Raw genomic sequence first — 21,153 nt, forward strand, 5'->3', positions numbered from 1 at the left:
CGGGGGCAGGGGCAAGGCCCCTGGTTTCCCCTCATTTCCGTGAGGTTTTCCTCCCATAGGGGCAGTGGCGCGATGGAAGGGGGGCAGATAGCTCCTTACATTCCTAGCCCCTGCTGCAGCAGCAAATCGTCGTTCGACCTTGGGCAAAACCCTTCCCTTCTGTGGGTCTGTTTGCTTCTGATGGAGTGAGGAGGTGGGACTAGACGATGTTGAAGGGAGCGCTTCCGTGTCTGAAGTCTAGGATCCCCGTGACACTGGCTTCGGGTTGGTGTGAGCTGAGAGGCAGCCCTCCCCTATTCTGCAACGCAGACCCCGCCCTGGCCCGGGACTTGGGGATGATGCTCCTCAAAAGGCAGAGGTTAGCCGGGCTTTGCCTTGTCACGTGGGCGCACAGCAGAAGAGGGGGACAACAATTTGAGGGCTGGACCCCCTCCCTGTACTGAATCTCCCTTTCTCGGTCACACTTGAGGAGAGGGGAGGCTGGCGCTTCTTGAGGTCACAGCTGGAGGCTTCAAAGCCGGGCAGTTTTCCATTCTGGGAAGGAGTGTGGGGAGGGAGGAAGCTGTCTTCTGCCATGGCAGCAGGACCCAGGCACCCACCCCGTGAGGACATGGAGGTTTTGCACCAGCCTGGGCCTCCCCCACAGGGAGGCTGGAGAGGGAGGCTCCAGATTTTGCTGCTGACCCGCAGGGGAGTCAGGCAGAGAAGGGATTAGATGGTGATTAAACTATAAACCAGGGCTGGGTAGGGTCCCTGGTGAGGGTTGGCCTCATGCCTGGGCCCTGGATGAGCAATTTTCCTGGGGGGCTGGGAGCTCTTGGGGTGGCCTGAATCCCCGGCTGACCTAGGCATGGGGCAGCGGTGGCCAGTCCTCATTGGTCCCTCTGGACTGCTCTATGGGGTCAGTGAGCAGGGAAAGTAAGTGGCTAGGAGCTGGGAGCTGGGAGAGGGCACATGGAGCCTCCTTGCCTTAGTGAGTGGAGTGTGTCATCCCTGGGGTCACTGTCCAGTCCCTTGTTTTGGCACTTCCTGAACTCCTCCACCTTCATGGCTCCATTCATGCTGTTCCCTCCACCTGGATTGTCCTCTTCCCTCCCCCTGCTGCAACCCACGAGACCACCCTCTTCCTGGCCCCAGTCAGAATCAGTCTCCCTTCCCTCTGCTCCCCAGTCAGTCCATTACAAACAGGGCAGGAGATGATGATGGAAAGAGTGTGCTCTCAACTCAGACAGATCCACCTTTGTATCCTAGCTCTGCCAATTACTAGCTGTTTGACCTTGGGCATGTTACTCAACCTCTCTGAGCTTTAATTCCTTCATCTGTAGAATGGGGACAGTAATACCTCTAGGGACCCTGAGTAGGGAATGAATAAGATACTGTGCCAGGATCAGTACTGGGCACACAGTGAATGCTTGGTCAAATGATAACTTTTACTGTGGCATGTACCAGAGTGCCTACTGTCACAGTTAGCTGGGCACACACCTGCCTCCCCACCGGCCCAGGGTGTGGAAGTGCGTGCAGTGAGGCTGGGGCAGCATCTAACTCTCTTCCCACCTCCTTCCCTGCCACCCGTCACTGGCCGAGTGTCCCACACAGCACAAGTGAGAAGCCAATGTCTGCTGAGTTGAACCATATAGAAGAGAGGTCAGCAAAGGCCCCTACAAAGAGTCCCGGGCATAGGGTGGTCAGGGTAGGCCCTGCCACTCACCCAGCTGCCTCTCCCCACAGTTTCGGGAGAATGTCCAGGATGTGCTGCCCGCCCTGCCGAATCCAGATGACTATTTCCTCCTGCGCTGGCTCCGAGGTGAGGGAAGATGGGCAGCGGGAGGTGGGGACGGGGGCTTGTTCTGGGTATCAGAATGGCACCCTCTGGAAACCCCGCCCTTGGCAACCTGAGAATCTGGAGCTTTCAACCTGTAGAGCCAAAAAGGCTGTGTCAGTTAAATTACTTCAACCCTCTGAGGCTCAGAGAGGTGAAGTGACTCATCCTACATCACACAGTGAGTGAGCTGCAGGGAGAGAAAAGACTAGAACCCAGGTCTGTGGACTACCAGTTTGGTGTTCTTCCCATGCCTCTTGATAAATCTGTTCTTCTGATCAACTTGGGGAAAGGGGTGGGGGAAAAGTGAAGCAAGAAAGGCCCATGTGGAAAGTTGGAGGCAGAGCTGAGTTTAGAACACTTTGTGCCCCGTTGGACAGCTTGAAGGAGGGCAGTGTGCACTGGGAGCAAGGGAGCTCAGCCTGACCTGTATTGACAAGACTCTCCTCAAGCCATGACCAGGCTCCAGAAGTCCCAAGTTCTACTTCCAGCTCTGCCCTGGCCTCGCTGTGGCATCCCGGGCCAGGGGCAAACCTCTGGCCTAGGCTTCTCCTCTGGGAGGACAGGACCAGATGGGGTGCCATGCTTGTTGCAAGATGTGACATGACAGAGCTCTGTGTGTAAAATGAAGCATACTCATTTCTATTAGCATTAGGGTTATTACCGGCATGCCCCCAACTCCTGAAATCTTTCCATTCTTTTCCCTCTCCTCTCCTGTAATTAACGTCATGTGCTACTCTCTCTGGTTCTTCTGACATATGTTTATAGATAGTTTATTACCAGATGTAGAAGCAATAAAGAAAATTCCAGAAATTAAGGTATGATGTAGAATCATACTCCAAAATATTAAGTACTAATCATGCCCGGTTATTTACTTATACAAACATACACATACATTCCCTAGGAGTCTTGGGACAGGTAAGGAGATATATTTTCCTCTTCTCCCCAGAAATTTAATTGGCTGACACTCTTGAGGAACTGCTATCAAACACCAGAGCACAAGTGCAGCCAGGAGAGCCATGTGGGGCCTAGCGTGCTTTGGGAAATGTCATTTGTTCCTTTTCCCAAAAAGGCTGCAAACCAACCCACCCACCCACCCAGCCTGCCCAGAGAGGGTGGAGGCGCAGCATGGGGGTGGCAGCAGAGGACTAGAGGAAATTCTGGCCCAGCATTTGCTAAAGGGCTGTAGCTTGAATGGGTGGGTGGAGAGAGTGGGAACACTGTGGCCTCCTTAAAGGGCCAGCTGCAAGATGAAAGAGGACTTCGAACTGGTTCTTTCTTGTTTGAACCCCCGCTGAGAATTTGCATTTCCACCCCAGATACACTGAATCAGAATCTACATTTTAACAAGATCCTCAGATGATTCTTATGTATGATAGCTCTACTAGTGGTTCTCAGAATTGGTCCCTAACCAGTAGCATTAGCATTGTCTGGGAACTTATTAGACATGCAAATTCTCAGCAGGGGTTTGAACCAGAGTGAACAGGTTCAAAGCCCTGATTCATCTTGCAGCTGGCCCTTTAAGAAGGCACAGCTTACCCTCTCATAGGAACACTGACAGTGCTTTCATTCTCACTGGTCAGATGAGAAAACTGAGGCTCAGAGAGGGGAGGGGACTTACCTGAAGTCACACAGCTCATAGGGAGCAGAATGAGGGCAAAAGCCTAGGGCTCCAGATTTCCAGGCTGGCACCCTTTCCAGTAAGCCACAGCTGCCCCCTGAAGGCAAACTCTGTCTCAACACAGAAGTGGCTCCCGTGTGCTTCATTTGTGCCTGGTATTTCCTAGGCAGGCGCTCAGGCCTCCTCTGTGGCTGCTCAGACCCTACTGTGAATTTCAATTAGTGTTTTCGTTGTTTTTTTTTTTTTTTTTTAAGAAATATTTTCTGTTTCCCCCTTTGATTCTAAAGGAAATACTTGCAGTCTGCACAGTAGCAGAATGCTTTCCTCTAACCTAGGTGTGAGCTCCAGGTTCCACTATTCCCCCTTCCCTCCAGTGGGGCTGTTTTCTGGTGGCTGCCAGGCATTGAGAGCAGCTACATAAGTCCCCACTGCTTCCCCTGACTGGGGCTGAGCTCTGGGCACCCGAGGAAGGAGGAGTCAGATGGCAAGATAAAATAAGGGGGTGGTGGGAACTCACCACCAGACTGGTCCTTTGTTCTCAAACCCTTTGTACTTCCATCATCATTTCCTGGAAACCCTGTGAGGGAGTAAGGCAGGTCTGAGTCTCCCCGTTTCACAGCACTACAGAGTGGTCAAGCAAGACCCCAGGACAGCTGCCCCAAGGCTGAGTTCTCTTACAAGCACCAAGCCACAGGAGCCCTGCAGAGGCCTGAAACAGCAGCCTGGGGAGGCACCCAGCAGGGTACTCCAGAAGCAAGTGGCAACTTGGGGAGACCCTGGCAAATAAGGGGGGCTCAGTTCACCACTGCTTCTGTTCCCTAAGAAGATAAGGACTCTCCTCGCAGTAGGGTGTCCTAGTTCCTATGGAAGATCATAGTCCAGCTGGGCTCCCTCCTCATGAGAAGATGTTGCCTTGTATTTTCCAGTGTTGCTAGCATATTAGATGATTTGAAAGAGATGGTCAGTGTCTTGCCCAAGGTCAAACAGAGAGAGGGTGGAAGAGCTGGGTTGCAAACCCAGGCTATATGACTCTCAAACCTGCCCCATGCTGCCATGATAGCATGTGAAGAGGGGCAGTCAGAAGAACTTCCCAAGAGTGAAGGGTGTTTAGTCCTGCATACCTGTCTCCAGCATCAATCACATATAGCATTGGATCAGATCTCTTGTGATGCACCCTTGGGCCACAGAGAGAAGATAGGACTTCACACGACAGCATAGTCAGGGAATGTACTTGGCTGCTTCTGGAGAGTACTGATTAAGGGACCAGCGATAGTCCAGAGGGCAACCTGTCTGGCCCACGTTCCAGGGCGGTCAGCAGATCTAGGTGCCAATCAGAGAGGACATGCAGCTGGGAGGGGCAGTTCATAGGTCAGGTGGCAAAATTGGTCAGAATCTGGATCTCAAAAGGTCTTTAAAAGATGACATGAAACTAACTAACAAGATGAAATTTGAGAGGGACGGATTTAAGGTCCAGAAAATCACCTCTCCATATGTGGGCTGGAGGCCCAGCAGCAGCACAGATGAAAAGGATTTGGGGGTTTCAGTTAACTGTAAGCTCCACCTGAGTTAAGGGTGTGACATGCTATCAAGAAAGCTCTTTGGCTTTCCTGGAGAAGGGCAGACAACACCTGCCGCTGTGCTCGTTTTAGACAGAACACTAAGAAGGGCACTGGCAAACCAGAAAACCTCGAAAAGGAAGTGATCTGGATGGACTTGAAAGCAAGCTGTGAGGACTGGGTAAAGGATCTGAGATGGGCAGCATGATTGGAGGGGAGACTTCGGCTGGCAAAAGAGAATTTGCCAGTATTGGAAGAGTTGTCATGTGACACTCTTGGAGTGTCTCTGGAGTGGATCTTAGCTCAGTACAACGAGAACTGACTGATTATCTGGGAGCAGGAAGCCGGCGGGTGGGGGGTGGGCAGTGAGGTCTTTGTGCTCAAGTTTGGACGGGACAATTTATTGGGGTTTATGCATAAAATAAAATGGTGGCCCAGGTGAACTTTAATTCCAAAACCCTCTAGGGACCCTGGGAGGGGGGGTCTTTGTGTGCCTTCAGTGTATACATGGGTCCTTTGAGGAAATGACAAGGGTGACAGGAGGTTCAGCAACCCCTGTATCCCACTGGGATGTTCTTCCAGCTCCACCTCAGATTACAGGGCAGCTATGTTTATCTTTGAACTGTGGGTCAGATTCTCAGGACTGGATAGAGTAAGCTTTGTCCATGTAAGGGGGAAGGCCAGTCGATAAGGGGTCCAGGGTTCACTCTCCCTGAGGGGAGATAAGACCATTCACCTGACTGCATCCACTTGGGTAAAACTCTTTTGACCATGAAGTCACAATGCTGCCCCCAACTGCCCTGAACCATGACCTGCTGTCCCCATAAACCCAGGAGCTGAGGTTTTCTAGAAGCCCTCATTGAAGGTCCTTGCATTAGCTTCTGCCTGTGGGATGACCTGAGAGTCAGCTGGGGAGATGACTGAGAGGAGCTGGCCCCAGCAGGGGACTAGGGAAAGCTCTCCATCCTTGGACACCCAGATAGTCTGCTGGCCTGACTCCAACCATGTTTCCCTGTTACAGCAAGAAGCTTTGACCTGCAAAAGTCAGAGGCCATGCTCCGGAAGGTGAGATCCATTTGGCTCTGCATCCTACCGTTACCTCAGTTCCTCCCCACCAGAATCACACCTTGCTTGGACCTCTTTTGCTCACCCCACTCATCCTAATTGCAGCCTTTGGCTTGTGTGACATACCTGAGGATTAGCCAGCCAGTATTGCCTTATCCAGGGCCAGATTAACCAGTAAGCAACGTATGCACAGGCTTCATTGTGTTTATTTACTAATGCGGTAGTGCACAATATCACATGATGTGGTGAAAAACAGGTGAAATTGTGTACTACAGATTAGTATGTAAGCACAAGTAAACTCAGGCATACCTTGCTTATTGGGTAATCCATCCCTGGCCTTATCCCTTTGGGACCCAGCGCTCTCCCTCTCTTGGAAACAGAGAGCTTTCAGAGTTCTGAGCCAGCCAAGAACCAAGAATTCTATCATCTGTTCTGCCAAGACCTCTAAAATTACTTCTTTTCCATTCTTGCCTATTGCCCTCTAATGACCCACCTGTAGTCTGTTCATGTTGTCACCTATTGCTAGATGCCTATTAAGGGGTCCCCCCCTCCTCCTACATTTTTAATCCTTGACTGTGTGTTTGCAGCACGCGGAGTTCCGAAAGCAAAAGCACATTGACAACATCATCAGCTGGCAGCCTCCAGAGGTGAGGACACATTATCCTGCCCCATACCCACTCTAGGCCTGTTAGACCCCAATCTGAGTTCTGGGTCTATTAAACTGAGACTCTCAGGGGAAAGGTGTGACATTGCCTGATGGTTCCCAGTGTGGGTATTTATTGTCACCCAGAGGCGGGGTGTGGGGGAAGAAGCTGAAGAGCCCATAGTCAGGCCCTGTGGTACAGGGATGGTATGGATGCCCTGGGCCAGCAGACCAAGCACCGCCTCTGTCTTTGCCCAGGTGATCCAGCAGTATCTGTCAGGGGGCATGTGTGGCTATGACCTAGATGGCTGCCCAGTCTGGTACGATATTATTGGACCTCTGGATGCCAAGGGGCTGCTGTTCTCAGCCACCAAACAGGACCTGCTCAGGACCAAGATGCGGGACTGTGAGCTGCTTCTGCAGGAGTGTGGCCGACAAACAACAAAGGTGAGTGGATGACCACGGTTGAAAATGAGTTAACTATCGGTGAGGCATTCAAGCAGAAGCAGGGATGTCACACAGCAATTTAAGCATGTCTTCAGGGCTTAGGCCCAGACTTTCAGACCACTGAAATTTCAAATTTTAGGGACTGACATAATGTTGCCAAGTTTTCATTTTGCCAAGTAAGGACTTAAACACAGTATCTATTATTGCCATAATCAACACCAAAAACTATAGGAATGGCATACTGTCAGAATAAAGGACAATCCTTTAAACTGAATAAATTTTGCTTTTAAATAAACTCATTACATTATCTTTATTTCTCTGAGGGCTAGTAAAATCTTTGTCACAGACCAACTCTCCTGGGCTTAGGTTGGACAGAGAGGACCTGTGTCTAAGAGATAAGTGGCCACATAAGGACCCACGGACTGAGTGCTCCACATGCTTCCTAGAGAGTGCTCAGCGATTCAGAGGAAGGCCACCGCAGGTCAGGCTGCTGCACAGAAGGAACCTCGGATGTAATCTAGATTCACCCAGATATGGATGAGAACACGGAGACCTAGGCAGGAAGAGTGACTTGCTTAGGCCACAATTCTGGCTTGGGTTGATCACCTCAGTCTGGAAAACCCTAGGAACAGCCCTGCCCAGATCTGGTTGCTTCTTCAGCATGTGGAGCAATCAGTATTTGCCCTGACCTGGGGTGGGTTTCTGCTGTGGAGCAGCCGGGTGAGACTCCTCCTCCATTCTCTGCAGGTGGGGAAGAAGATAGAGACCATCACCATGATTTATGACTGCGAGGGGCTTGGCCTCAAGCATCTCTGGAAGCCTGCTGTGGAGGCCTATGGAGAGGTGAGGGGATGAGGGTGCGTCCACCAAGGTGGGGGGCGGGGGGGAGCTGGGCCTCTCTGCTAGGATGCCCTGAGGGATGTGTGAGGTGACAGGGACAGATTCTAGCCTGGAGGACTCAGGGCCTCTCTCCTTGGCAGAGGTCTGAGCCTGCAGGAATCAGTGATTTTGTTTCCACAGTTTCTCTCCATGTTTGAGGAAAATTATCCTGAAACACTGAAGCATCTTTTTGTTGTTAAAGGTAAGTTGGGAATTTCCTGTGAGGAAGCCAAATGGGAAAGAGGGCCAAAATGTTACTGGGGCAGCTTAAGAAGAGTAAAACGGAGTGAGCCAAAGAAGCAGGCCTAAGGACGTGCTGAGAAGGCTGATCCTTTACATATTCAGACCACTTTACATTTCACAAATCTTTTTATGTTTACTACTGCCTTTGAAGGAGTCCCTGGGTGGTGCAAACAGTTAAGCATTTGACTACTAGCCAAAAGGTTGGCAGTTCAAACCCACTCAGAGAGGCGCCTTGGAACACAGACCTGATGATTTGCTTCCAACAGGTCACAGCCTTGAAAACCCTATGGAGCAGTTCTACTCTGCGCACAGGGGGTTGCCTTGAGTCGGAATTGACTCGCTGGCAACTAACAACAGCAGCCTCCTATAAGCCACAAAGCCAGGTGAGATAGAAAGAGACCATTTGACTACCCACTGTATAGATGAGGAAGCTGGAACTCAGAGGTTCCCAGCTGGTAAGAGGCATGCCAGGCCACAGACCCTGGGCAGCCTATCCAGGCTCCACAGTACTAGGGGCATGTGGACCGACACTGGGGGCTGTAGGGAGGAGGGCTCTGGAAGACACTGTTAGGGACAGACCAGGCACTGTTCCTGACCTCATCTCCTGTTCTCTATTCCAGCCCCCAAGCTGTTTCCTGTGGCCTATAACCTCATCAAACCCTTCCTGAGTGAGGACACTCGTAAGAAGATCATGGTCCTGGGAGGTGAGTGGCCCAGACTCTTCTCAACTCCACACAATGATCTGTGGCCCAAACTGGGGCTGGTTTTCTTTTTATATTATTATTATTTTTTAAATAATATTTTATTGAGTTTTTGGTGAAAGTTTACACAGCCAGTTAGGTTCCCATTTGACAATTTTCACACAAATTATTCAGTTACATTAGTTAACATTTATCATAATGTGTCAGCGTTCTCTTTAATTGTGTTCTGTTTGTTCCCTTTCCAGTACTCTAGTTCCCCTGCCCCCTTATCGTCCCATCTTTTTTTTTTTATTCTCTTATTCAAAAATTTATACACATATTGTTTTGTGACATTGGTTGCAATCCCCACAATGCGACAGCATGTTCCCCCTTTCCACTCCAGGTTACCTGTGTCCATTTGTCCAGTTCCTGTCCCTTCCTGCCTTCTCCTTCCTGCTTTGGAACAAGAGTTGCCCATTTGGTCTCATATATTTGATTGAATTAAGAAGCACATTCCTCACCTGTGTTATGTTTTTGTTTTATTGGTCTGTCTAATCTTTGAAAAGTGCGTTTCGGGAACATTTTCAGTTCTGGGTTAGCAGAGTGTCAGGGGGCCATAGTTTTGGAGGTTCCTCCAGTCTGTGTCAGACCAGTAAGTCTGGTCTTTTTTTGTGAATTTGAATTCTGTTCTATATTTTTTTCCTGCTCTTTCCACGACTCTCTGTTGTGCTCCTTGTCAGAGCGGTAGTTGGTGGTAGCTGGGCACCATCTAGTTCTTCTGGTCTCAGGCTGGTGGAGTCTTTGGTTCATGTGGTCCTTTAGTCCTTTGGGCTAATATTTTCCTTGTATCTTTGGTTTTCTTCTCCTTTGCTCTGAGTGGGATGGTACCAATAGATGTATCTTAGATGGCTGCTCACAAGCTTCTAAGACCCCAGACACTACTCACCAAAGTGGGATGTAGAACATTTTCTTTTATGAACTATGTTATGCAATTGACCTAGATGTCCCCCAAGATTATGGTCCTCAGGCCCCAGCCCCAGCCATTTGGTCCCTCAAAGTGTTTGAATGCATCTAGGAAATGTCTATGCTTTTGCGTTGGTCCAGTTGTGTTGACTTCCCCTATATTGCGTGTTGTCCTTCCCTTCACTGAAGTTGACACTTGTCTACTATCTAGTTAGTGATTTCCCTTCCTTCTCCCTCCCCACCCTTGTAATCATCAAAGAATGCTTTTTTTCTGTGTACAAACCTTTTCTTGAGTTCGTAATAATAGTGGTCTCATACAATGTTTGTCCTTTTGTGACTTATTTCACTCGGCATACTAGGGCTGATTTTAGAAATGTGGCCCCAGCACTAGGGGCAGAGGCTCCCTCTGCTGGTTTGGGACCCAGGAGCAAGCTGGGACAGAGCCTTCCTATTTGTTTTCACAAGAACTCTCTCAGACACTCTAGGAGAAAGCATTGGGCTCATCACTGTAGATTCAAAGATGAATGAAACCCCAGTCCTTACCCTCAAGGAGCTTACAGAATAACAAGAGAGAGAAGACCTGTAGAGAGAAAGCTATGATACAAACTAGAAAGGACACTAGGAAAGGCAAGAGAAGGCACCACGGAAGTCCTAGGAGCAGAGCTTGCTTTCAGTTGGGGGCAACTAGCAGTGGCTTCATTTAACAAGCACCTATTATGTACCAGGCCATGGTCTAAGTGCTGAGGCTTCAAAGATGAGTAAGACAGAGTCTCTTGAAGAACTCTCAGCCTCTCAAGGAAGGGAGACACAAACAGATGTGACAGTATAACATGGTAAATATGAGCGAGGGGACCACGGAGTACATGGGAGCAGTGAGTGGGCACTCACCTCACCTCACATAGGTGGGGTGCCTGAGCTGAGTGCTGCAAAATGAGTAAGCGTCCACCAGATGAAGCAAGGCAGAAAGAACAGCATTGAGCAGAGACCTTCAACAGCACGGCATAGGCAGTTTTTATGGAGTGTGAGGCAGGGTGTGTCAAGAGATGAGCTGGAGAAGGACCAGGATCCAGGTCACAGAGAATCCAGGGCACCATGCGGGGAAGCTGAGACATGACTGTGCAAGCCACTGGGAGCCAGAGAAGAGCTCTGAGCATGGGAGTGCCATGATCAGATTTTAAATTGAGACACATCATACTAGGAAGATTGTAAAGAACAGAGCCACAGGTGCAAGTTTGCACACTGTGGCCATTGTCCATACAACGGGCATTACACGCCTGAACCAGGGCAGTGGCAGTGGAGATAGAGAGGAGAGGATGGGCTTAGACTTCAGGAAGAAAAACAGCAGAACTTGATTGACTGGATGTGGGAAGTAAGGGAGAAGGATGAATCTAAAATGACTCCTTGGTGTCTGGTGTGACTGAATTGATCCTGATACATAACATACATTCTGTGCAACTGGAAGAAAAGGTTTAAAGCTGAATTTGAGGAGTCTGTGAGATATACAGGAGTCTGGTGGCACAGTGGTTACAGCACTTGGCTGCTAAATGAAAGGTCAGCCGTTTGAACCCACCAGCCGCTCCACGGGAGAAAGGCATGGCAGTTTGCTTCCGTAAAGATTTACAGCTTTAGAAACCTTATGGGGCAGTCTACTCTGTTCTTACAGAGTCGCTATGGGTCAGAATTGACTTGATGGCAATGGGTTTGGATGGGTTTGGGGAGATACACAGATATTGGGAATACTTGAGCCTGAAGCTTCGGAGAGAACTCCAGTCTGGAGATTTGGGCATCATCAGATCTAGGCAGTAGCCCAAACCTTTAAAGTAGATAAGACTGCCCACCAAAGAACAGAGGCTGACAATGGAACCTTGAGGACATATCTAAGCTCAAGAGCAGGCAGAGAAAGAGAAACCCACCAGGGAGACTGAAAAGAAGTGATTAATGAGGTTGGCAGAGAAGCAGGTCAACAGGGATTGGATATGCAGGAAAGCAGAGAGAACATCAGGGTATAGGGGAAAGTATGACCCAAAACCCAGCAAGGAGGACAAAGAGGAGTCAAATTTGCCTCAGACAGAGAGGAGTTCAGTTTGGCTGCAGCATGAAGTGAAGTACTGGGAGAAAGAGCTAGAAGGGTAGACTGGGACTGGCTCATGGAAGGCTTTATGCCACCTAAAGAGTTGAACTTGGAAGTAGGTAATTACGGAGTCTGACAGCTTCTGGTCGAGTGTAAACAGCTTTAGCTCTGGTCCTTGATGACACATTAAAAGTGGAGATTTCTCCAAATGTGGGCTAGTGAGACACTGGCGTGGAGAGTGAAGCAGTTTGGAAAACTTAGGACTTTTCTGGGTTCTAGTCCTAACTCTGACAGCGAGTTCTGCTTCATGTTGCCTCAGTTAATCTCTCTGTAAGATGGGAATAATCTTCTTGGCCTTATCCCAACTCTCCAGCTGAGCTGGGGGAAGAAATACAAAATTTGAGCAAAAGGCTTATGATTTTTGGTTTTTCTGCTGCTACCACCCACCATGTGCGTGAGACAGTTTGGTTTCCTGGCAGCAGAGCCGTATAGGAGGTTCAGTCTGTTCTCCCACCCACACCTGAAACTCTTTCATCCCAACCTGCCTTGGGCTGAGAAGGTACAGAATCTTCAACGGAGCAGGAAAGAAATTCCCTTTGAGATGGTCACTGGAGCTTAGCAGCACAGATTAAATCACCTGAAGATCACAAGAGACTGTGTTCCCAGGAGTTGCATGGTCTCATGTCCACCCGAGGGCTGGAAGACCCTGGACAGACACTGTAGGTTTCCAGCCAGCATGAGGGCAGAGGACACTGGGTTGTACCCCATGGCTTGGAGCTGGTGCCCACATATAGTCTATATAGTCAGCATGGAAAGGGTTTTAGTATCAAAATACTTCACTTGGTTGGAAGTTGTTTAGGAATTTGGATTGGCAGAGAAGTGGTTCTCAGCACTGGCTGTACTGGAGTCATACTCTTCTAGCCAGGAAAGGGCTTGCTTAGAAAGATAATAAGCCAAATCACTGGCAGCTAAACAGCCCAGAACAACAGGAGCAGAAGTGACACTGGCTGGGGGAAAGCCAAGGGCAGCCACGCAAGGGGTCACTCTACAGTGATTCATTTGGTCATTTGGTCAGTCAGTAACGACTGAGACGACCACATGTGGGCTGAAGTGAGGAACAAGAGACACAGGAGCCACCCTCATGGAGTTCAGTCTAACCAGAACAGTGCAAGTTGATTGAGGCCTTCCTGCCCTCCACACATGCTGTTCCCTCTGCATGGAATGCCCTCCCCCCCTTTCTCTGTCCCTTCCTGCTGGCACTTCAAATGTTTGTATCACCTTCCTGGGCATGATAATACTCTCATACGTGTGGAGCACTTTAAAGTTTACAAAGCTGTCTCAAGAACGTGGTTCACTTTATTCCCGTAACTCTGCAGGGCAGGAGGAACAAGTTCTCTTCTTAGCTAGGTTCAGAATGAAGTGATTTTCCTAAGATTACACAGCTGGTCAGAGGCAATGAGGACAGGAACGCAGGTCTCCTGATTCCTGGTCCAGGGCCAGGCAACCCTCTGGTGATGGCTCCTTCTACAGTACGGCGCACGCATCATGTCCCTACTGCTCCTAATGCCTGTGTTGTACGTGGGAGGGTGCGTAGTTTTTTTCTGTCTCCTTTGTGCAGACTGCCAGGGCCATGAACTCTTGCCTAGTGGTGACAGGTCTGTCTTCTTCCTTCCCTCTCCTGCCAGCAAACTGGAAGGAGGTTTTACTGAAACATATTAGCCCTGACCAGCTGCCTGTGGAATATGGGGGTACCATGACTGACCCTGATGGAAACCCCAAGTGCAAATCCAAGGTATGGGCCACTGGGGGCTGGAGATGAACAGGGGAGCTTGGCTCAAATCCACATTCCAGCTTACTTCATGCTCTGCTTCTAGATCAACTACGGGGGTGACATCCCCAAGAAGTACTATGTGCGAGACCAGGTGAAACAGCAGTACGAACACAGTGTGCAGATTGCCCGTGGCTCCTCTCACCAAGTGGAGTATGAGATCCTCTTCCCTGGCTGTGTCCTCAGGTAGGGGCCTGTGCCTTCCAGGTTACCTGAACCTCACATCTGTAGGCACCAGGGGTGTGCTGGGGTGGGAGAAGTCCTGGTGTCGGGACTCCAGAGAGGACACACACAGAAGGATTATATCTTAATGGGTGGGCATACCCTGCAGGTGGCAGTTTGCATCGGATGGGGCAGACATCGGCTTTGGGATTTTCCTGAAGACCAAGATGGGGGAGCGGCAGCGGGCAGGGGAGATGACAGAAGTGTTGTCCAACCAGAGGTACAATGCCCACATGGTGCCAGAGGATGGGACTCTCACCTGCAGCGATCCTGGCATCTGTAAGTATCTGTCTTGGCAGTGCCTTGAATCCCTTGCTCTCTTTCTGCCTGTGAGGTCCCTCTTCCTCCATGGATTTATGATCCCAGACTGTTAGAGCTAGAAGTGGTTCTCCATCAGTTCACCCTTCTCCTTGCACAGATGAGGAAACCTAGGCTTGGAAACAGGGCTTCCAACGGTTGTTCCCAGGAAGTTATACATAAGAATCACCTGAGGATCTTGTTAAAATGTAGATTCTGATTCCAGTATATCTAGGGTGGAAATGAAAATTCTCAGCAGGGGTTCGAACCAGAATGAACTAGTTCAAAGCCCTGCTTGGAAATTACTTGTTCAGGTGACCCAGCTGGTTGACAATGGCCACGTTTACAAGCAGGAAAACCAGATAAACACCCTCCCACTCCTGCCCATCAAATCTCCAGTTTGTTCTTTCTGTCAGAGACAAGGGGCCAGGTGTGGAAAACAATCAGAGCAAGGGCTTATCGGACTTGCTTTAGGCAAGTGGCTGAACCTCCCTGAGCTTCAGTTTCCTGATTGCTAAAATGAAGATCAAATTCTCAGCCTCACAGGAATACGATGATGATTAAATGTGATAAGGTCTGTGTAGCACTTAGCGTAATGCCTGGCATATAGTAAGCACCCAACACACTGTAGCCACCATTATTATTAGCAGGGCAAGGCCTGGGGGAGAGGGGCTGTCCCTGAGATAGTGCTGAGGGATGGAGAAGCTCTGTGCCCCATTTCCATGGCAGCACCACCAAGAGATCTGAACTAGCTCAACAGATGTCTCGGCTGTGTCCACACATCACCCAACCTCAGATTCTGCCTCCTCGCCCACATCCCAGGCAGCATTCAGTCTCTACTGCCCCCTCTTCACAGCTGCTCTGTGATACAATATGGCTCCCTAGGGAGGGGGTGTATTCTTAGTGAGCAGCCAGGGCCTGGGGAAGAAGGCGTATACTGTGTGCTTCAGTAAGAATAAAGGCTTTGCACCAGCCCTGATACTGTCATCCACAGAGGATAAAGCGCTTTGAACATACAAGCTTGAATTTCATTTTGTACAGAGAAGCTTGTATAGACACCAAAAGACAGAAGACACCAGAGAACCTACAGTCCTGGTCCCGGACTTGGTCAGAGACTGTCCTGGAGATTATCAGGTCCATCCCTTGATTTGATTGTGGAGAAGGTGGAGTCCCAGGCCAGGAAAGTGATTTTTCCAAGATCAAACAGCCATACTACCCATTTTCTGGCACTGCTCATTACCCCTTTATCGCCTCTATTGTCTCTGAAGGACACAGCCCGAGAAAAGACCATAGCTCTAACTTAATCAGGTTTAGGTTTGCAAATCCCAAATTTATTTCAGCTCCTCTTGGCTGCATTCCCAACAGGAACCTTCATCTGCCTGCAGGGCCTTGCTCTGCTTGTTTCCCATTCCCAGGAGGAGCAGAGTCAGGCCATAGCATCCATTTACCCTTCCCAGGTGTTAAGACAATGAGGCGGGCTCAGCTATTGTCTGGAGTTTGGCTCAGCTAACCTGAGCCCAGGGAAACCCAGTGTTAGGTTGCAAGCTCACCTGGAGGAGGGCAATGCCCTTGGAGAACTAGGTGACCCCTGCAGAGTGGAACATAATCATCCAGTGGAGAAATTAAACTCCAATTGCAAAAGCACGTTAACTCTCCCAGGCTTCTCTGGTCCTTGTCTAAGAATACTAACTTACTGAGGAGGAGAAACAAAGTCTGAATGGATTTCACTTTTTTTCACTCAACTAATATTTACTGAGGGCCTACTGAGTATAGAATACTCTACTAAGCATAGAAAGAGACTCAGAAAAAAAGATCTGGACTCTGTCCACCAGGAGTGTACAGTGTGGTCCAGAAGACTTGAATCACCATATGAGGGTTAAATAGCACTGCCAGGCATTGCTGGGTGTGAAGAGACCTGATTTCTGAGCCCAGTTCTGTCACTAACTCTCTAGTGTCTCTAAATAATGAGATTTTGCTTTCTCCTTAAAATTAGGGGAGTGGACCAGAGCAGGAGACCTTAATCTGGGTCCATGGACCCTCCCCCTCAGCAGTGGTGCCAAATCCTAAAGACCAAACACTCCCCTTTTCATAACAAATGATTTCTGGTGTCACTTTTACTATCCTGAAATGAAATTCATAGTAATATGACCAACCTACATATTTAAAAAAAATCAGTATAATGTCCTATCTGTAATATAAAAGAAAAAAATAAAGCTAACTTATAATGAAGTATGTTTTTTCAATACATAAATGAGAGGGCAAGATTGTACCAAACTCTCTCCAGAGGTACCTCTTCAGAATGATACCTTTCCCCAGAGGTCCATGATGGGCTCCAGGGATCTGCAATTGTGTGTTTCGTCAGATTCTCAAGGGTTAGTCACCCAAAAAAGGTTAAGGAGCCCTAGATGGGAGGATCTCTGGGGGCTCTACGAGTCCAGGAGTACATGATGAGTAACAAAATGAACCATGCAGACTCTGGAGCTGCAGTGACAGCACTGCCCTTGGGCCTGTGCCTCAAAACAGGCTGTTGCTTGTTTCAGAGGACAAAATATTCTAGACAGAGCCATCTCAAGCCTGCTGTTTGGTCCAAGGAGCTCAAAGACCTCTTCTCCAGCATGCCTGACTCTTTGGTTGCTAAGGCTCCCTCATCCAGGGCAGATGGAAGCTTCCCTCTTTCCAGAAGTGCCTGCATTGGAACCACTGGTTCTGAAAGACCTCTGGTGCAGAAAGGAGATGACTAATTCACCCACTTCACACCATGAAGAAAGTGTGGGTGCCATGTCTCCCCGTAGTCTAAACTATGAATTTATACAGGGGCAGGAAAGGGGAGGGGTTAAATCTCAGGATTAAATACACATTTGTTTGCTGGGAAAAGTGAGAGAAGACCAGGATAGGGAAGGGGTGGAGCTGGTGTTTTTGTTTTCATTCTATTCGCTTGAAAAAAGGGTGTTAGACTGAAATGGAACAACTTCTCAAACGAACAGGGTTAGATTAAAAGCAGTCTGTTTTTTGCCAAGGTTTGGCTTTCTCTGCCAACCGCATGGCCATTTTTTCTCCTCAGAGGAAACCGCTGCTAACAGGTCTTGTCTGTTAGCCTACGTCTTAGTTATCTAGTGCTGCTATAACAAATACCACAAGTGGATGGCTTTAACAAACGGACGTTTATTCCCTCACAGTCTAGTAGGCTAGAAGTCCAAATTCAGGGTGCTGGCTCCGAGGGAAGACTTCTTTCTCTGTCAGCTCTGGAGGAAGGTCCTTGTCATCAGTCTTCCCCTGGTTGAGGAGCTTCTCGGCTCAGGGACCCTGGGTCCAAAGACGCACTATTCTCCTGGCTCTTGTTTCTTGGTGGTATGAAGTCCCCCTGTCTCTCTGCTCTCTTCTCTCTTTTTTATCTCAAAAGAGATTGGCCCAAGACACAATCCAATCCTGTAGTTGAGTCTTGCCTCATTAACATAACTGCCGCCAATCCCATCTCATCAGCATCATAAAGACAGGATTTACAACACATAAGAAAATCACATCAGATGACAAAACAGTAGACAATCACACAATAATGGGAATCATGGCCTAGCCAAATTGATACGCATATTTTGGGGGGACACAATTCAATCCACGACAGCCTATAAAATATTTTCCATGCCTTTAAAAGTATTATGTTTCCATAGTCTACAGGACATATACACACACGTATGCATTCACAGGAATTATGTCTGTCATTTAGTGTATGTTTGAAGAAATTTTGAAATTTTAAAACTTATCAGGATCTAAGAAAAACTCTTCCTTTAGGACAAACACCTGAGTGTTACTAATAGATGTTACAAACTGTTCTGCAACTTGCTTTTTTGGCCTTGGGATATATTGTGGACAGCTTCTCCAGTCACTTCTTACAGCGCTAACTTCTTCCTTTTTACATCAGAATAGTATTCCATCGTATGGAAGTACAATATAATCTGTTTAAGCAATTCTCTTTTGATGAACATTTGAGTTTTTTCCAATCTGTATTATTACAAACCACCACGTGTCTGTCAGTTTGTCTTACTATGGTGGCTTGCATGTTGCTGTGATACTGGAAGTTTTGCTACTGGTATTTCAAATACCAGCAGGGTCACGTGTGGTGGACAGGTTTCAGCGGAGCTTCCAGACTAAGACAGACTAGGAAAAAGGACTTAGTGGTCTACTTCTGAAAAAACTGGCCAGTGAAAACCTTATGAATAGCAGCAGAACACTGTTTGATATAGTGCCAGAAAATGAGCCCCTCACACTGGAAGGCACTCAAAATACGACTGGGGAAGAGCTGCCTTCTCAAAGTAGAGTTGACCTTAATGACATGGATGGAGTCAAGCTTTCAGGACTCTCATTTACTGATGGACTCAAAATGAGAAGAAACTGCTGCAAACATCCATTAATAATTGGAACATGGAATATACAAAGTATGAATCTAGGAAATTTGGAAGTTGTCAGAAGTAAAATGGAATGCATAAATATCGATATCCTAGGCATTACTGAGCTGAAATGGACTAGTATTGGCCATTTTGAATCAGACAATCATATGGTCTACTACGCTGGGAATGACAGATTGAACAGGAATGGTGTCACATTCATCGTCAAAAAGGACATTTCAAGATCTATCCTGAAGTACAATGCTGTCAGTGATAGGATAATATCCATACATATACCAGTTAATATGACTATTATGCAAATTTACGTACCAACCACTAAGGCAAAAGATGAAGAAATTGAAGATTTCTACCAACTTCTGCAGTCTAAAATTGATCAACTATGCAATCAAAATTCATTGATAATTACTAGGGATTGGAAAGCAAAAAAGTCAGAAACAAAGAAAAAGGATCAATAGTTGGAAAATATGGCCTTGGTAATAGAAACAACGCCAGAGATCGCATGATAGAATTTTGCAAGACCAATGACTTCATTGTAAATACCTTTTTTCAACAACATAAATGGTGAATATACACGTGGACCTCACCAGATGGAATACACAGGAATCACATTGACTACATCTGTGGAAAGAGACGATGGAGAAGCTCAGTATCATCAGAACAAGGCCAGGGGCCAACTGTGGAACAGACCATCAATTGCTCATATGCAAGTTCAAGTTGATGCTGAAGAAAATTAAAACAAGTCCACGAGAGCCAAAATACGACCTTGAGTATATTCCACCTGAATTTAGAGACTATCTCAAGAATAGAGTTGACTTATTAAACACTAATGACTGAAGACCAGATAAGTTGTGAAATGACATCAAGGAAATCATACATGAAGAAAGCAAGAGGTCATTAAGAAGACAGGGAAGAAAGAAAAGACCAAAATGGATGTCAGAAACTCTGAAACTTGCTCTTGAACATCGAGTACCTAAAGCAAAAGGAAGAAATGAAGTAAAAGAGCTGAAAAGAAGGTTTCAAGGGCAGTTCGAGAAGACAAAGTAAAGTATCATAATGAAATGTGTAAAGACCTAGAGTTAGAAAACCAAAAGGGAAGAACATGCTTGGCATTTCTCAAACTGAAAGAATTGAAGAGAAAATCCAGGCCTTGACTTGCAATATTGAAGGATTCTATGGGGAAAATTAAACGATGCAGGGAGCATCAAAAGAAGATAGAAGGAATACACAGTCACTGTATCAAAAAGAATTGGTTGACGTTCAGCCATCTCAGGAGGTAGCATATGATCAAGAACTGACAGTACTGAAAGAAGAAGTCCGAGCTACACTGAAGGAATGGGTAAAAAACAAGGCTCCAGGAATTGACAGAATACCAGTTGAGATGCTTCAACAAACGGATGCAGTGCTGGAAGCACTCACTCATCTATGCCAAGAAATTTGGAAGATAGCTACCTGGCCAACCCACTGGAAGAGATCCATATTTTAGCCCATTCCAAAGAAAGGTGATCCAACAGAATGCAGAAATTATCAAACAATATCATTAATAGCACACAAGTGAAATTTTGCTGAAGATCATTCAAAAGCGGTTGCAGCAGTACATTGACAGGGAACTGCCAGAAATTCAAGCCTTTTCCTGCCAGAAATTCAAGCTGGATTCAGAAGAGGACATGTTATGAGTGATATCACTTCTGATGTCAGATGGATCTTGGCTGAAAGCAGAGAATACCAGAAAGATGTTTACCTGTGTTTTATTGACTGTGCAAAGACATTTGACTGTGTTGATTGTAACAAATTATGGATAACATTATGAAGAATGGGAATTCCAGAACACTTAAGTGTGCTCATGAGGAACCTGCACATAGACCAAGAGGCAGTGGTTCAAGCAGAACAAGAGGATATTGTGTGGTTTAAAATCAAGAAGGGTGTGTGTCAGGGTTGTATCCTTTGACCATACTTATTCAATCTCTATCCTGAGCAAATAAACTGAGAAGCTGGACTATATGAAGAAGAACACAGCATTGGGATTGGAGGAAGACTCATTAATGATCTGCGATATGCAGATGACACAACCTTGCTTGCTGAAAGTGAAGAGGACTTGAAGCACTTATTGATGAAGATCAAAGACTACAGCCTTCAGTATGGATTATACCTTAACATAAAGAAAACAAAAATCCTCACAACTGGACCAATAAGCAACACGATAAACGGAGAAAAGATTGAAGTTGTCAAGGATTTATTTTACTTGGATCCTCAATCAACGCCCATGGAAGCAGCATTCAAGAAATCAAATGACGCATTGCATTGGGCAAATCTGCTGCAAAAGACCTCTTTAAAGTGTTAAAAAAGCAAAGATGTCACTTTAAGGACTAAGGTGCACCTGACCCAAGCCATGGTGTTTGTGTGTGTGTGTGTGTGTGTGTGT

At 47.4% G+C, this 21,153-nt stretch overlaps 1 protein-coding gene across 1 annotated transcript in view; it reads left to right on the forward strand.

The window, feature by feature from the left end:
* The first annotated feature begins 1,734 nt into the window (after window positions 1-1,734).
* LOC101361612 (SEC14-like protein 2) overlaps window positions 1,735-21,153 on the forward strand; it is a 22,114-nt gene continuing 2,695 nt past the window's right edge. Inside the window, exons 1-10 of the mRNA XM_023733699.1 lie at window positions 1,735-1,804; window positions 6,018-6,061; window positions 6,649-6,708; window positions 6,963-7,151; window positions 7,899-7,994; window positions 8,172-8,232; window positions 8,894-8,977; window positions 13,673-13,779; window positions 13,862-14,001; window positions 14,147-14,316. Coding sequence (XP_023589467.1) covers window positions 6,050-6,061; window positions 6,649-6,708; window positions 6,963-7,151; window positions 7,899-7,994; window positions 8,172-8,232; window positions 8,894-8,977; window positions 13,673-13,779; window positions 13,862-14,001; window positions 14,147-14,316 — 919 coding nt within the window. The 5' untranslated portion in view covers window positions 1,735-1,804; window positions 6,018-6,049. The remainder of the gene's footprint in view (window positions 1,805-6,017; window positions 6,062-6,648; window positions 6,709-6,962; window positions 7,152-7,898; window positions 7,995-8,171; window positions 8,233-8,893; window positions 8,978-13,672; window positions 13,780-13,861; window positions 14,002-14,146; window positions 14,317-21,153) is intronic.

The sequence above is a fragment of the Trichechus manatus genome, unplaced genomic scaffold (assembly GCF_000243295.1).
Source record: "Trichechus manatus latirostris isolate Lorelei unplaced genomic scaffold, TriManLat1.0 scaffold00061, whole genome shotgun sequence".
NCBI classification, from domain to species: domain Eukaryota; kingdom Metazoa; phylum Chordata; class Mammalia; order Sirenia; family Trichechidae; genus Trichechus; species Trichechus manatus.